Source organism: Mytilus edulis, chromosome 5 (genome assembly GCF_963676685.1).
Source record: "Mytilus edulis chromosome 5, xbMytEdul2.2, whole genome shotgun sequence".
NCBI lineage: Eukaryota > Metazoa > Mollusca > Bivalvia > Mytilida > Mytilidae > Mytilus > Mytilus edulis.
Genome location: NC_092348.1, coordinates 50,363,393 through 50,382,274, shown reverse-complemented (window position 1 = coordinate 50,382,274; position 18,882 = coordinate 50,363,393). Strand labels below are relative to the sequence as shown.

At 31.1% G+C, this 18,882-nt stretch overlaps 1 protein-coding gene across 1 annotated transcript in view; it reads right to left on the bottom strand.

The window, feature by feature from the left end:
- Positions 1-588: 588 nt before the first annotated feature.
- LOC139525451 (transmembrane protein 231-like) overlaps positions 589-18,882 on the bottom strand; it is a 32,346-nt gene continuing 14,052 nt past the window's right edge. The window contains exons 2-7 of the mRNA XM_071320795.1: positions 18,692-18,858; positions 16,020-16,148; positions 13,596-13,739; positions 7,663-7,744; positions 2,983-3,088; positions 589-2,052 (exon numbers count right to left, since the gene is read on the bottom strand). Coding sequence (XP_071176896.1) covers positions 1,887-2,052; positions 2,983-3,088; positions 7,663-7,744; positions 13,596-13,739; positions 16,020-16,148; positions 18,692-18,858 — 794 coding nt within the window. The 3' untranslated portion in view covers positions 589-1,886. The remainder of the gene's footprint in view (positions 2,053-2,982; positions 3,089-7,662; positions 7,745-13,595; positions 13,740-16,019; positions 16,149-18,691; positions 18,859-18,882) is intronic.

Below are 18,882 nucleotides of genomic sequence, written 5' to 3'. Positions count from 1 at the left end.
CAAAAAATCTTACCTGTTTTTTCAAGTAGTCACTGAACCATAAAAAAGAGGTCAAGGACATTGGACATATGACTGATGGAAACTTCGTAACATGAGGCATCCATATACAAAGTATGAAGCATTCAGGTCTTTCAACTTCTAAAATATAAAGCTTTTAAGAAGTGAGCTAACGCCGCCGCTGCGCCAGATCACTATCCCTATGTGGAGCTTTCTGCAACAAAAGCCACAGGCTCGACAAAAAAGACAAACAACAGTAAATATAACACAACATAAAAACAAAACTTAGCAACATCAAACCGCAACTAAGAGAGGAATCTAAGGATTTCTCAAAGGATAAGTAGATCCAGCTACACATGTTACACCTGTCATATTCAATTTCCATATGTCTACTTTGCTAAACCTTTAACAAACAAAAAATAATGTAACAAAGTTTGAGGTGTTAGATATAAAATAATGTGGTATGAGTGCCAATGAGACACCTCCCATCAAGGACACAATTCGTTAAAGTAAACCATTATAGGTCAAAGAACTCATTATCATATAATAATAAAGATGTCCTTTGTTACATTAACACAAGCACATCATTAATTTGTTTTATATATTTTTATTACTTTCCTACAAAAATACTAGTAAAAATATGAATATAAATTACTGATTCTATGTACAAATATGTTATAAACTCATTTTTTCATACCATTAACAAACATACATTGACATTTTCATTCTTTTTTTTCACAAACATTCTATTTTTTACAAATATAAATAAATCACATATTCATTTAATATTTGTAACATTTAACAACAAAACGTAACACTTAAAGTTGTGTCAAAATATCTAAAATAAACATATAGATTTCACTAATCTCATTTACTAATATTATTATTATTTGACTGCAAATTGTTAAAAGAAAAATAACTCTAGCCGATTTAAATAATATCTCTACATTCTAAATTACATACCATATATATACATCAAGTAATTGATATATGCAGAAAGTAGCAAACGTTGTTATAATGTTAAAAAAAGGATTTTGCTGATTTTTCCATTTTCATAAGCATAATTCCCAAACAGAAATAGATGCTAAAATTGAAATTAACTTAAGATTATATCATCAATGGTACTTATAAAGCGTATGCTTAGAACAGTCTAAAAAAAACACCAGTTATCATCCAGAAAGTAAATACATCAGAACATAAAAATATCACTTTTGCCTTTCAATCACTATTACATTTTTCTTTGAAATCTTTTGATTCCATCAGTGATTTCATGATTAAACATTTATTAAATTACCATATCATCATATCATAGAAAATGCAAAATACTTCTGACCAACAATAAATATGTCTTTCCAACATACTCATCATGAACCTCCTTCATTATTCATTCGTATTGAATAATCACATTTACAGTTTGTGAATCTTAATTTTCATCTATTAATTTTTTAAATTAAATCTAATTAATTAATTAATTAAAAAGAGGTTTTTTTCATTATAAAATCGGATAGATTTTGCAAGGCTGAATAGTTTCTTGATAGCTCCTTTTGTGCTGACAGATTACTGTTTGGTCATATTTCCAAAGCGCACCGTACAAAATCTGTATAACTAAGACATCAGTCTTCTGTTTTGTCAACTCCTTAGTTTTCAAATCATTCAGTGTGATGAATGAACTACAGTCCAAATGTTTAATAATTATTCTGATTCTTTACGTTTTTTATTTCAATAGTCACTCATCATTGGAATAGATATTGTTGTAAAAGCTAAAATCACCAGTCAATTCTGCATTTTCTTGCTACCATAATTGTAAACAAATTGAATTTTCCAGATCATTTTTTCCTTTCAGTTATTACCATTCTCGAAATTGTCTTTAAATCTAAGTCAAACATTCATCACTGCATTTTCTCTTTGCGGAAAGGAGTTTCAACAATTGTTTGTACCAGCTGGTTTTGATAGATAAATACTTTGACTCTATCGAAGAGGAAGAGGAATATGAGTAGAACTGAGACATACTGGATCCAGCCCCACTTTATCATATACCAGAATCCTGTTGTGTACCTATTGTCATGTTAAGGAAAACAAATATCTAAATGGATAACACATTACAAACAACAATAGTAATTCACAATACTGCTGATGTGTTTAAAAGTACAATCAATGGATTAATTTAGTTTTTGCTTTCTGAATGAATGTGCTCCAAATCTATGAGAAATTGTTTGATGCATATTCTGGAAAAAATGAATGAGTATTATGTATCAAATCTTTTAAGATAGATCATCTCTCTCACAGATAACGGATATTGAGATATTCAAATTTTCTAAATACCTGATTATAAATAAAAGAAAAATTCTGTGTTTGATTTGTTGTTGTTTTCCTTTTTAAGAAAAAAAATATATAATCATAAGTCATAGCAAAGTTTGCTGGAACTATCCTGCTAACAAAAAAATAGTATTTTGCCAGTTATTAATGACCTAGATGGTTGTCGGGTAGGATTAAAATGGTTCAAACAAATGATCCAAGAAATGTAGGCATACCAGTAGTACCTTCAATGCAGTTTTTCAACTATATTACGTTTCAAATGAGCACACTGGTAAGGACTGGTTCTGGTTGACTGAAAACAAATTCAAAGGAGTTGAATTATTGACTTGCAACAAAGTGAAGTCAATAAACCATCAACATTTTCAGCTTATTTTGACAAAATTGAACCAAATAGATTTTTAATAGCGAAATGTAATTTCACATTTCCACTTTTATAAATGATTGAAACAATGAAATTATATATTTAGATTTTTTGTAATCTTTGCAGCTAATGAATGCCTTTTAAAGTTACCCAGTGAAAATAGATTAAGGTAAATAAACAGAAGCAGGGGAATTGTCTCCACTTCTTTCCTGCTAGCAGCAGATAAGGACCACATAGAAATAAATGTTTCACCACTATAGTAAATGGGAAAAGAATGTATAATAATTTGTAAATAAATAAAAGGATACAGATATCTCTCTTCTGGATAAGTAATATTGGCACTGATGACAAAGGGTTGGCCAGCACCTCGTCCTGTAATCCAAGATGTGTATGGAGCCTGCAGATATGTTGTTACTGAAAAAATGTCAATAAATTTGGAAGAGACAAGGCAAATTATAACTTTAGCTCAACAACAGGTAACAAACAAGAGCAAAAATGGGTAAAATTGTCATTAAAGAGCAATAACTCCAATTTGAAGTAGTCAGAGACAATTTCAGCCTCATTGACTTACTGTAAAATTCAGAAATTATTGCCTGCATTTATTGTCTTTCGATTTTGTCATTTTTGACTAAAATGCAATTTTAATTTGTGCAATATTGAGAAAAATCCTGTTTCATTCATATAAATAATTTCAAAATCGAGTTGAAATTATTGCTGCATGTATTATAACACTGTTGCATTTTTCGCAATAATAAAAACATTGCAATAATTTCTGAATTTACAGTATCCAAGAACTTGTCTTGCTGATCATGTTTGCTTATTTAAGTTTCTTTCTATCTATCTACAATATATTATAGTTTTTAAGATATTAGGCAAAAATGCCATAAAATGGAAAAAACTTTATTAAGTAGTTGTCTGACAATTAATGCCATGTTAATTTTATTTGTAGATCTTGTCTAGTTGATAATTTTTGCTGCTTTAGTTTCACCCTATATATACAAAAATGTATTATATAGTTTGCAAGATAATAAAGACGAAAATGAAAAAAGAGTAAAATTCATCACTTAAGGGCAATAACTCCTATAAGAAATGTTCTGCAGGTTATGAGGTAAATGACAATAGGTATATCTCAACATTGTGAACATTTTTCCTATATCATTTTTTTTCTCTATTTATAGTGGTTTTCAAGATAATAGACAAAACTTTCATTTTACCCCTTCATTGCATATTCTATTTTTAGCCATGTCTGCCATGTTGTGGTTGACAAGTGGTGTTATTGAACACACTTTAAAACTAAATATCACCATGATGATCATTGCCAAGTTTTGTTAAATTTGGCCAAGTATTTTTAGAGAAGACTCTTTAAAGCTAGCGAATGACAACAAGGGACGCCAAGTGATGAGAAAAGTTCACTTGGCTCTTTGTGCCAGAATAGTGTAAAACCAGTCAATTTCTAAGTTTGTCAGGGCCGTAACTAGGGTTCGAATTCAGGGGAGGCAGGGTTTGGGGACAGCCGATTGAGGCCCCCAAGATAGCCCCTGCCGATTTTATTCTCTCAGTAAAATGGCTAAAAATGACCAGTTTTCCTTCGATTTCCTTACTTTAAGAAACATCAGTATTGCCTGAACCTGGCTGAAGAGATTTTTTTGCAAAAAACAAGCTGAGATTGCTGTTCGGTTGAGCCAAGGCTCTGTCTTGAATGCCGTACTTTGACCTATAATTATTAACCGTGACTAAATACATTGAAAACGAGGATTTTTTTTCCCAATATGACTAAAAATAACCCGTTTTCCTTACGTTAAGATTAAAAAACATCAGTATTGCTGGATCCTGGAAGCATTTTTTTTCAAACAATTATTATCTGTATTTAAAGATATTTTTGTTATAAATCAAACTGGTAGGGTAAAAAAAAAAAAAAAGCAAGATCAGAGATCGCAAGATATTTTTTTTTTATAGAGGACCTTGAATTTCAATATTGTTGAAAGCTGAACAGACATGTGTATAACTACAACCAGGGACTTTCAATACTAAAATGAACTTAGTATAGAAAGTCCCTGCTACAACGATTGGGAGTTTTTAACTACTCAGGCATTGACCATAATGTTCTCGACGATCTGGAGACGCGTTTAAAAAAATGACAGCTGATTCAGCCGGTAACAAATTTTTAATATCATAAAAGATTCACAATACAAAGGGAACTTCCTCTGCTTCACTGAGCCCGTAAATAAGTGTAAATAGTTAACTTTTATTCAAAATTGTCGAAAGCAAAGTTTCATATGTGTTTGAATAACAGACGGACGGCTAAACTGGAATCCGCTTGTATTACGCTACACCCAAACTCTATAAACAAAGTGTAGCAGTCAGCTGATAACCAGCTTAACGGACGGCCACACACAAAAAAAAACAAATACTGAAATGGTTCACTTTCAATGAAAAATCCGGAAAATGACATATATCACGTATCATGATAACACTGTTATAACTTAAACTTTTATTGTTTATAATATAAGTTCAAGTTCTTCATGTACATATTGTAAATATTTCATTTTAGTACTTCAAAAAAAAATTTGGTGTAGAAAATTCAGGGGAGGCACTTGTCTCCCCTGCCTCATGTAGTTACGGCCCTGTTTGTAGTTAGGAATCATTTTTTTTCAGTTTTACTTTGATCCCTGCTGCTGATTACAAACAATGATTGTTTGTTCTGCATAATATAAAACTCAAAATAACAAGAGTGCACACGCTAAAATATCTCGCCTTCTTTACTAATCATTGATATTATGTTGATAGTCCAAAATATAAAGCTTTAATACAAATGTCACATAAATTTTACATTAAACAAGATGAACCACGCCAGGCAGGAATGTACAGCAAACAAATATAGTTGACCTATTGCCAATAGTTTAAGAAAAACAAACCAAAACACAAAAACTAAACACTGAGCAATGAACCATGAAAATGAGGTCAAGGTCAAATAAAACCTGTGGGACTGACATATAGATCATAAAATATTTCCATACACAAAATATAGTTGACCTATTGCATATAGTTTTAGAAAAAAAGACCAAATCTCAAAAACTTAACCTTGACCACTGAACCATGAAAATGAGGTCAAGGTCAGATGACACCTGCCAGCTAGACATGGACACCTTACAATCATTCCATACACCAAATATAGTAGACTTATTGCATACAGTGTAAGAAAAACAGACCAAAACACAAAAACTTAACTATAACCACTGAACCATGAAAATAGGGTCAAGGTCAGATGACAGTTTCCTTGCGAAAAAATAATGAGTGTGGTGATAAAAATTTGTCATTTGCGAAAGAATTTGGTGAAAGAAATATATATAACGATTTATTTTCATCCATCTTGTTTATTTACTTTTTTCGAGTTTCTCGGACTTTACCCGATCAGACCATACTCGGAATTCACCTTGACCTCATTAAGATTTGGACAGAAATTCAATTATCAGCTAATTGCATTTTATAGCTATCGACAACAAAGGACCAATTAATATGGGTGTTGATTGAATTGTTTGACAAAATGATGCGGTTAAATGGCTTCCGCTAAATGTCACATACAGAATTTATTTACCACTTTGCGACCTACGTGTTTGAAGCAAATTTTTGACCTCTCCTCTCCTTTTAAAGATAGTTTAGAAAAGAAAGCTGTTGTTGTGACGAAAAATGTTCAAAAGCAAGAAAAATCTCTGATTTATAACTTAAAATTGTCCTTTGACTTTAATGTAGGTAATTGATAAGGGAGATTACTTTAAAGTCGTTTGAGTGACACACGTGTTTCAAGCATAGTTTTACGTCTCAACTTTTTCATTTACGATGGTCAAGAAAAGAAAACTGTCATTATGAAGAAATCTATCAAATGGGTTGGGAACAACCCCTCGAATGAGAGTAAACCTTCAATGTACAAATGTAATGACTACACATGAAATGAGGGATCAATTTCATGTAGTACAAAAGGGCAGATCAGTATTTTTCTTTTAAAGAAACTTTCCCTACGAACTATACTGGTACAAAAATGTATTATATGATGAAAACATGTCCATTAATTTTGTTATATTCCAGGACTTATATCTTCTTTATTATCAAAAGTATAGTGGCCCCCTCATTTAGAAAAGTTGTTTAAAATACTATGAATATTTTTCTTTAAGTTAAAAAAAATTCTGTTGTTTTAAAGTAAATGTTTATTCATTAAAATGAAGACTCTAAAATAAGTTTGAGAGAATAATCATAGACACAATGGGGCAAAATCATCTTATTTAAGGGAAATGGGGGGGGAGGGATTAGAAAAAAGGTAAATTTTAAATGAAAAATATATTTATGTTACTTGGCGAAAAAAATAATAAAGTGGCGAAAAATATATTTTTTTGGCATAAGAAGTGGCGAAAAAATATTTGACCCAGGGGAAACCCTGCCTGCCAGTTGGACATGTACACCTCACAGTCCTTCCATACACTGAATATACTAGACCTATTGCTTATAGTATCTGAGATATGGACTTGACCACCAAAACTTAACCTTGTTCACTGATCCATGAAATGAGGTCGAGGTCAAGTGAAAACTGTCTAAAGGGCATGAGGACCTTGCAAGGTACGCACATACCAAATATAGTTATCCTATTACTTATAATAAGAGAGAATTTAACATTACAAAAAATCGTAACTTTTTTTCAAGTGTCACTGAACCATGAAAATGAGGTCAAGGCCATTGGACATGTGACTGACAAAAACTTCATAACATGAGGCATCCATATACAAAGTATGAAACATCCAGGTCTTCCACCTACTAAAATATAAAGCTTTGAAGAAGTTAGCTAACGCCGTTGCCGCTGTCTGATCACTATCCATATGTCGAGCTTTCTGCAACAGGCTTGACAAAAATAATAAACTTTTTTTATATTCTGAAACTATTAAAATCTTGAACTTTTGTGCTTAATATTATGTTCCATTTTGCAAAATGCTAATATTTACCATTCCTTGCTGTGTATTCTTTAAATATTTTGGAAAATTCATAATCTTTAGCATAAACACTTGTAGAATTAACAACTGGAGTCTGAAAAAAAGTGTATTTTATTATTAATTTGGCACGTGCACACATATCACATTGCTACATTTTTTTTGTAATAAATTTTTGTTTAATCTCAAGTCCTAAAAGATTAAGTTTTATTGTAATAAAATCACATTAACACTTAGTCAGTTATTAAAATGTATTCACTCATACTTTCATTATAAATCTACCAGGTTGAAAATTATATTTATTACAGGCTAATGAGGTTATATTACCTTAAAACATGTTTTTGAGACTAAATAAGGTATTTAAAGTTTATCTGAAAGAAATTATTTTATCGAAAAGCTAGTGTCATTTCCTTGTTACACTGCTGGGAGTGTCAGGCTAATGACAATTATGTGTCTCACTATGAAAAAGTAAAATCACAAAAGTTCCCTTATTACACTTCTTGTACTGTCACACTGTGCCATGTGGTTTGTGTGGTTTATGAAGAAACTCAGCATCCAGTATAGCAGATCAGAATGACGAATGAGATCCATCACCAAAATGCAGCTTTTAAGTATTTTAAATTTGATTGCAGTGTTTTCACAACCTTCAACTGGGCCAAGAAATGATTCTGAAATACAGTGGTTACATTTTTCAGCCACCTGTCATATTTCTAAATGTGGGCTTTCTTTTTTTACTGTTGCAAAACCATATCTCTGTTTCAGACTTGGTTGTCAATTACATTGGAATGTAATTAATTAAATTACACATTACATTGCAAAAATGATCAATTACATCAATTACACATTACACTGTTTTTGAAATGTAATTAATTAAATTACAATTACTTTAGTAAAGTAATTAATTAAATTACACATTACATTTCATCATGGTATTTTTTAACAATATTATACATGTATAAATAATGCATGTGTAAAATATTCATGTAAGCATAGTTGAAGCATTGCATTTGATAATCATTAGCTATTTTAACTTTTTGTCATTTAGTCGGAATCTCTCTGGTCTGAACACTTTGACATCAACTCTAAATAGCTTTTCGACAGGTGCTAATGTGGCAGATATTGCTTGATCAGAACATGGAAGTTCTATGATCAAAAGATCATCATATTGAAAGGAGTAGGAATTGGTTCCTATTAACTTGCTAATACATCAAGGGGTATTTTGACATCTCAGAAATGAAGTCATTTAAATTAAACATAATATAAATAAAGATATTATACATAAATCATCAATATTTGTTTTTACATTAAAAAAATCAAAAAGTGTGCTTGTCACAATATTGAAAATACTTTTTAGTACAAATAAGTCATGTATAATGTCTAAATATTAGCAATATTTTTCTAATTAAATAAAAATACATGTAACAGTGGCATTGCCCCTGGACATTTTAATCTGATTAATTGCTGTTTGTTTTTACAGCTGTTAGTTTTTATTTCTATACTCCTTTTGTGTATACTAATTGACAAAATGATTGTGTGCAGTGATTTTAAATTCTAAATGAACTGTCTAAGAAAGATTTTTCACAGTGATACTTTTTTTTTGTTTTTTGTTTAACAAGGTGATTAATTACTTATCAATCTATTTAATTAAAAGATCTTTCTTAAAAACTGAACACTAAGTAATATATGATTCTCACATTTTTTTAATTTATAATTAAGGTGGTACCCAACACTTTCACTAAAATTAATTTGGCTCGTTTAATTTTCATAAAATTTTGACAAAGTATTAACTTTGACTCTTTGACAAAAAGATAAAAATTAAAAAAAATTTGAACCAACCGTTTTGTCAGAAAAACTACACTGGTTATATAGCAATTTGACAAACACCAATTTTGATCAATGAGAAGCTTAATTATTCCTTTTACAACACAACGTAATTAAAACGTTTAGCTGACTTTACAGAGTTATCTCCCTGTAGTGTTAGGTACCACCTTAAATAATAATTATTAAAAAAACATCTGTAGCTCAAATGAATATTAATATACATTGTAACTTCAGTATAAATTATAGACTTCATATATTAATAAACATGATAAAGTATGTAATGTCAATATTTTGAAAAACAAGTATTATTTTATAATATATTATTAAACACAAATCCTTATCTTTAACACCATAAAAGTATATGTACATGTAATTGAAATGTAATTCAAAAGTAATTGAGCATTACATGCTTATTTCAATGTAATTAATTAAATTACCATTACATGTAATTAAAAAAATGCTCAATTACACATTACATTCAATTACATGGAAAATTGTAATGCATTACACTTAATTATCATTACATTTTCAATTACCCCATCCCTGCTCTGTTTATTTCAATTTATGCTGGTAATGAGTCTGTAATGTTAAGAAATAACCTAAAGAGCTATTAAGATCCTCCTTGGAAATTAACTATTCCAGGGCTTTCCATTGAAGCCGGTAGCCGGCAGAAATCCGCCGCTTACGGTGGCTTCAAGTGCCGGCTACTTCACTGCCAAAAATATAAATTCAAAAAGAAAAAAATATCTTTTTCAAATGTTTACAGGCAGCCGAGAGACGTATATTGTCGCAAAGTCGCGGTCACGATAAACAAGAAGGAAAAGTCAATGTTTACCTTGGGCTAAATATAGTTCACATGAATTCAGGTCACTGATTGGTTGTCTATTTAAAGTCAGAATGCATCGTTTCTTTTCAAAGATAACAAGAGAGACGTTCCGGTGGTCATTGAACGATAACAATAGAGACGTTCCGATGGTCATTAACTCGTTGGCTTTTTTTGGCTTTTAAAACGTGAAGACAATCAGATAGGATGACAATCTTATGTTACGGAATAATATTAGTCAAATTAAAGAAAGTGTAGTAGATCATATTGTTCAGAATCTGGAAAACAGTATCTTTTGAAGTTCATTTTTCAAAGCCCACGTGGTGTTCAGAGAATCAAGGTCAAAAACGAAAGTAGAATATTGTCGACTCGACCTCAAATAAATAACATTTCCAAATGATTTATGTATCCGACTTATTGAACATTTTCCCCAAAAAATAGAAAATCAGAGGATATATCAATTTTCTGTCAATGCTTGAGAAATAATTGTATGATTTAAATACGCGTAACAGTCTTTAGAGAGAAAAGGGGGGTCATTTGTTAACAAATGCACGTAGTTATGCAAAATAAATCGATCAAGTTTTCTAACAAACCGGATGATTATTTAAATAAAACTCCTTTAAAAGTAAATGAATTTTAAGCATAAGGTAATGAAAATAAAAAACTGACATAAAAAAAAATGAAATTTCTTTGAGTTTTTTTTTTTCTTTCTTTAATTTCATACATAAACCAGGTGCTCCGCAGGGCGCAGCTTTATACGACCGCAGAGGTCGAACCCTGAACAGTTGGGGCAAGTATGGACAAAACATTCAAGCGTGATACAGCTCTGAATTTGGATTGTGATCAAATTTTTGACATTACATGGAGTTTTTTACACAAAACAAATGTCAAGATTTTACAAATTTTACAATTAAAGATTTCTTCTTCAAACTTTTTAAATCTAAAATTAAATAGTTGACACAGCATAGGTTTCTGACACAGAATGAATGTGGTCTAATGAACTTAAAAGTTTGTTTTTGCCTTTTAGCAATTCACTATGCTGTTGAATATTAATCCTCTCAAAAAAATTTTTGAAGAAATTTTCTTTTTATTTATGAAATCTGAAATGAGAAAAATTTACCCCCCCCCCCCCCTTTTTTCACATCCCCGTTTCCCTTTTTTCCAAAACTGATATCAAGTCAAATTTCTAATGGAGTTTGCAACAATAACTACTCTTTTAAATACATCATAAAATATTAAAATGTAAAATAAAGTGCTTGTTATCACTGAATGGTAAAGATTGGTTGGTAGTAAAAGTGAATATACATTGTTTGTTGTATAAAACAATAAAAAAAACTTCATCAGCAACATTTTATATTGGCAAATTTCCAATGAAGTTATTTACATAAAGTTATTGGCAAATAAAAATAGAAAATGACATCATAGCCATGTCTGGCAAATGTCCAACATACATTATCTAAAAACATTTTAGATAAGATAAGGAAAAACAGCTTCATCAGCAACATTTTATATTGGCAAATTTCCAATGAAGTTATTTACATAAAGTTATTGGCAAATAAAAATAGAAAATGACATCATAGTCATGTCTGGCAAATTTCCAACATATATTATCAACTACTATTCTATACAAAGAAAGATAACTCCAATTGAAAATTAATTGCTATTGCACAATATTGTGCAATTAGATATTTCTTGCTATTGTGCAATACTGTGCAATTGAAAATTTCTTGCTATTGCACAATACTTGATATGGAATCCTGATTTGGACCAACTTGAAAACTGGGCCCATAATCAAAAATCAAAGTACATATTTAGATAAAGCATATCAAATAAGCCCAAGAATTTAATTTTTGTTAAAATCAAACTTAGTTTAATTTTGGACCCTTTGGACCTTAATGTAGACCAATTTGAAAACTGGACCAAAAATTAAGAATCTACATACACAGTTAGATTTGGCATATCAAAGAACCCATTTATTCAATTTTTGATGAAATCAAACAGAGTTTAATTTTGGACCCCCATTTGGACCAACTTGAAAACTAGGCCAATAATTAAAAATCTAAGTACATTTTTAAATTCAGCATATCAAAGAACCCCAAGGATTCAATTTTTGTTAAAATCAAACTAAGTTTAATTTTGGACCCTTTGGATCTTAATGTAGACCAATTTGAAAACGGGACCAAAATTTAAGAATCTACATACATAGTTAGATTCGGCATATCAAAGAACCCCAATTATTCAATTTTTGATGAAATCACACAAAGTTCAATTTTGGACCCTTTGGGCCCCTTATTCCTTAACTGTAAGGACCAAAACTCCCAAAATCAAACCCAACCTTCCTTTTATGGTCATAAACCTTGTGTTTAAATTTCATAGATTTCTATTTACTTATACTAAAGTTATGGTGCAAAAACCAAAAATAATGCTTATTTGGGCCCCTTTTTGGCCCCTAGTTCATAAACTGTTGTGACCTCAACTCCAAAAATCAATCCCAACCTTCCTTTTGTGGTCATAAACCTTGTGTTAAAATTTCATTGATTTCTATTTACTTAAACTAAAGTTATTGTGCGAAAACCAAGAATAATGCTTATTTGGGCCCTTTTTTGGCCCCTAATTCCTAAACTGTTGGAACCAAAACTCCCAAAATCAATCCAAACCTTTCTTTTGTGGTCATAAACCTTATGTCAAAATTTCATAGATTTCTATTTACTTAAACTAAAGTTATAGTGCGAAAACCAAGAAAATGCTTATTTGGGCCCTTTTTGGCCCCTAATTCCTAAAATGTTGGGACTAAAACTCCCAAAATCAATCCCAACCTTCCTTTTGTGGTCATAAACCTTGTGTTAAAATTTCATAGATTTCTATTCACTTTTACTAAAGTTAGAGTGCGAAAACTAAAAGTATTCGGACGACGACGACGACGACGCCAACGTGATAGCAATATACGACGAAAATTTTTCAAATTTTGCGGTCGTATAAAAATGGTCATTTGAAAGATTAAATAAGTTGCCAGGAGATTGCGAGAATGCAGGATTTTGCTCTATTTATGCCAGAGCTTCTGGGGGCCTTGAGCGGCAGACCCCCTGCCGTAAGGCACCAAGCTTACAGCTTGGTGGCGTCCGGCTTCGCCGAACACATGTTATAGCCGCCTATAATTTTAATTCAGCCTTCTACTTCCATTTCAATGGAAAGCCCTGCTATTCTGGTTTTAAAATAAACCTTATAAAGTGATAGAGTAAGGTAAAGCCTCTACATTTACACATTTTAAATCTGATATAAAAATGATATTATACAGAAAACCTACATCAAATCTGTCATCAGTTCCTCTGTGAGCTAATGGTGTTCTTTGACTCATTTTTAGATCTCCAAAAACTTCATATTTAGATCCAGCTTTGGCAGAATCATGATTTATATATGCCATGCATTCCATGGTGAAAGTGGAATACCTCTGAAAAATAAAACATTTGTTTATCCAATATAAAGATGTTGTATTTACATGCCTATTTGGTTAATTTGTGTTGTTGAGTTGCTGCATCACTGACATTCACTCCTACTTTGCAGTTAAAATAAAAAGTTATCCTAAGGAAAACTGTATAAACATATCATTTAAAAATATAGTTACAGTAAAACCTGTATAAACCGGCTGCTACAGGACTATAAAAAACGGCCGGTTTGGACAGTGAGCTGGTTTATTCAGGTTTCCATTTTTACCAGAAGTAATTGACTTGCTAAGTCCGATATATTGCATGTTAAAGTTCTATCGGTGTGTAAAAAACTGATAAATTAAATTGCAGAATGCAATAACGTAACAACTTCGTATGATTGTTGTTTTAAATCTTCATATTCATTATCTATAGAAATTTAAGAGACTGGTTATTCCTCGAATTATTTTTTTTAATTTTAACCGTGTTTTACATATCCTCATATGTGAAATAGACCTGAGTAGCATCAGTCTCCATCTTATCAAATTCATGTAATTTTTTTTTCAATGTTTTCATTTGCATCATTATGCATTGTTTGGATTGAGACACAAGAGTTTTGTTTTACTTCCATGATCGTTAATTTCCAACGTTGGTATGGCTGATTAAAAAGCAAAGGTATTATCAAACGAAATTTCATCACGATTGAAACATTGTTATTCAGTAGTTCAATGTTCAATGCCCATTGATTGTTGTCATCTAGGTGTTCTCCATTATCAGGGTCATTGGTTTAGGGGTTCACAACAGGGAACACAGGATTTTGAAAACACAATGTCAATTTCTTACTCCCCTATTTTAAAATATATATCCAAGTTACAACATTAGTTCAATCTGAGATATATTTGGCATGTCTTTTAGTTTAATGAACATGTTTATTGTGTTTTAATGATTAATACAGCTCACCACCGTAAGATTGTAGAACCTGGCTAATTGTTATCTTGAAAAGCCATATTGTATAAACAAATATGTTTTGATTGAGTATCAATGATTTGAAATTAATCAGACAAACCGGATTTGACAGGTAATAATTGATGTAATTAAGAGTATTTATATATTGGGACTGCATCATAAGACCAGAATTCGGAAAACACAGGGTCGGGTCTACAAAGGGTATTTTAACAAAGACTTTAAAGGGAAAAAAATTGGAATTTTATTTTTGGCTTGAATGGACAGGAAACTGGTTTATTCAGGGTCCAGTTAACTCAGGTTTGACTGTAATTTATTTGTGATACAGTATAACAAGTTTTTGAAGAAATAAAATATGCATTCTTTCTTTTTTTTATTTGAGCAAAACATATATTTTTTCTTGATTTGATAAATATGTTGATATACAGCTCAATATTTGTAATACTTATAGATTTAAGGTGTTTTAAGTATTTGCATTTTATCCTTTTATTACATACCAAAGTACCTAAAAATGTCTTGCCAAGTGTTAACTCAAAATCACTGAGTTGGATTTCAAAGTTAAAGATCTAGTGGATTAAGAGGACCCAATGCATTTTTTATAAATGTTATCAGCATTTTAAATCTAGAATTCCACAAGATCAAACACAGCTCTCTTGGAATAACCCTTACTTAGGTAGACAATTTTGGATATACACCTCCTGAGTGGGCCATAATTGTATATCATAAAGTAAAAGTGAAAAGTCTGTCTCTTTTAAAAATGAAAGTCCAATTTACATAATAAGGTTAACAGAAAGTCAACAGCAATCATCTCTCCTGTTCCAGTCTTTATCCATTAATGGGTATTTTTTTTCGCTTACTATCAAATATAAAGAACACCTCCATTACAAAAACTCATGAAATGTTTTTTACATAACCTGTAACTTATTAACAATTTCATTGCTTTTTGTCTAATGAAAATTTTGTATGTATCATATATTTTCAGCTTGATACAAATTAGTTTTTAAAGGCTTTTTTAAAATTTGTTGATTTTACCACTGTGCTGAACTTTGAGAAAAAGCTGCCATTTTGGTCATTCTGACAGGTAAAGAACATTAAAAGTAACCAGTATTAAGATGATGTTGACGAAGCTAGTGGAACCCTAATTTGCCAACTGGTTTCAGAGGACGATTCTACCTAACATAACTACTCTGGACGCAATCTCAATGAGATGCCAAAAAGCTCAAAATGGCCATGCAAGCTTTTAAATTATATGGCTTATTAAAAGTAGATCCATAGTTAAAAATCTTGTCTTGATTAATAATTTACAGAAACCTAAACAATGCTATATTCCTCTGGGAACTTACAAATAACTTGTATTGGAAAATAAGAATCAGTTTCACTCCGGTGACCTTTTCCATGTCCTGAAGTGGCATTTCTAAATGTAAATCTAATCCATCAGCTTTACCGTCTCTATTCCAATCCTCTTCTCTCGACTGAAAATAAATAGGTTTGTCAGTTTTCATAACTCATCAAAATTAAGATAAATACATTTACATATGGTATGCATTATTTGATAATCTGTGTGTGAACATGTAATAATCATTATCACTATCAGTATGTATTCTTCTAATTGTTTTAAATAGTAGGTGAAGGAGAAGGGCAATAAAGCTCTTATTTTGTCCAAATATTAGCGCAAATTAAATTGTCACAACTAACAAATCTTCACATGTGTTTGGTCTTTATTCAGTTACAATATGATTAAAATAAAAAAACAAGTTAATGAGTTACCAAAGACATGAAGGTAACACCCCATTCTTTACATATTTGTATGTTTTATTTCAAATTTCTTAAGCTTTAGTTCCATTGTTTGACTTCAACTTTTGAGTATATTTTGGATTGGGAAAAGAATGTGCTACATATAGTAGTAAGAATAAGACCTCTCTAAAGAGAGTCTGTTAAAACAGTTTAACCAATCTAGACTGAAGGGTGATTTTATAGATTTTTAGGAGAATTATTGAGAAAAACTCTTTCCATTGCTATTTTTTAATGTGTCTTCATGTACACTTCTCAGAGTCGCTAGAATAATACTTTCTCAAATGTATACACTTGTACATGTATGTATTTAAAGTGTCTCAAACAAGTAAACCTTTTTTTAAAATAAAAAATATGTTTATAAATATCTAAAATGTATTGCATTTGTGTTTGATTACTGAATCCTCTTTAAAATTCAGGCCAGTATCTTATATTACCCAATATTGCCCAGTATTATCCAGTAAAACCCATGTTTTCCCAGTATTTACCACTGGGCTTGGCAATACTCATAAAACCCAGGTTTTTTCCAACCCTGACTGAGGCCTAAGGAATATGTTTGAATGTACATGAGCAAGTTTTCAATACTTGTTTGTTGAGTGGAACATGTTTTAATACCCCTTTTATTGTGAAAGGAATGCATTTTTGAATGCCGCTTTAATTGTTAATTTGTAAGTGAAATACATAATTAAAAGCCTTGTTATTGTGTGTGGAATAGGCTCAAGTTTCATGGAATGATTTATTTATAGGAACTTTTATTCAGATCTGCCATTTTCCATCATGCAGGATATATTCTTGATCATAACTTTTTTTGACCAGTAAGAACAGAATTTGATGGGTTTTATTTTAGAAAGTGATAGGGTTATTGGCCATTATATAAAAATAAATGTCTATTGAGAAAATACAAAACTTTACAGAGAATATCAAGGAATAAACTAATAAAAAAAACAACAGCTGTATACATGCATGTAGCAACATGACTTATAAGAGCTCGAGTTAGTTACATATTGACAAATTTGATTTAGTGAAAGTGACCTACAAACTTGCTAGACTCTTAAAACTGTACAAAAATTTAACAGCTGCATTTTCAGTGATCTGGAAGGATTTTTTCACTATGGGCCCAGGGCCCCCCAAAAATAAATTCAATGGGCCATTTTAAAAAATAATGGGCCATGTTGTCAAATGAGTGGGCCATTTAAATTGACTACTGTAAAAAAAAAAGTATCAGTATATTTGTGCAAAGAGGTGGTGGTACTTACCTTTATGATTTTAAATTATATTATGGATATTGTTCCTGTGATTTTGTAATTTCAATTTCAATGAATATACAATAAGTTATTTTAACTTTCTCTAAACCGGACAATATTTAAGATAACCTTTATTTACAATATTCAAACTGGTTTTGTTGCCTTGTACATGTTCATTTTTTTTTTTGTACATTAAATTTGGGTCTTCGTCGAAACCATACTTATTCCAGACCGTTGACGTTCCGTATCAGAGGACATTTCTGGCATTTCCTCTGCACTTCTTTTATTATTATAACTTCATGACAATGACAAGACTAACAGTAGATAGTATCATTAATTGATAGAACAAAACAACAATTCGCTGAAGTCATGTTTACAAAATGTCAAAACGAGCCAAAGACCAAAAAATGACAAGGACAGTTAAGCGACTTTTATGGAGACAAAAACTATATTCATTAAAAGGCTTTGGGGTTTTTCAATCGAAATAATAGCAAGCTAAACTAACTTAAAAGATTATAATTAGAGATAAATCTCGTCTTTACTAGCCAAATTTCACAAATTTAAAGTTGTTTATAAAAAATTATATCAAGAATGATGGTTAATTACGTTTTTTGGGTAATTATTATTACCATACGAAAACACCCGAGACGTTAAACCGCATGGTTCTATTACAATAGGAAAACACCTGAGACGTCCCAAAAATATATATCATTGGAGACACATTACATAATTGTGTATACAAACATGGCGGTACGGAACACGATAGGAAATCCATTTGACGATATCTAAACGTTTCGAAATGAAGTGAAAAATATCGTGCGCCACGTGGGCGCTCACATTTGTCACTATATGCGCCATTTCTGGTCGATATGCGCTATAGGCGCAGGGCGCACGTCCTTCCCGATCACTGCATTTTATAACTTAAGAATCCTCTTCCCAATATATCTGTGTGTTCTGTATTACCCTGTTGGTTGTCTTACTTGAATCAGTGGTACTCGTAGATTTTGTTGTTGAAGTTGGTTATATCTTTGGTAAGTACTATAGGTAATAAAATCGCCTTCATTTTCTAGCTCTAAAACCAGGAGTAGCTGCCTCTTAAACTCTATGTCAGGTGTTTCCTCATAAAAACCTTCCTTTAACCAAAAGCCTGAAAATATACATTAGAATAATC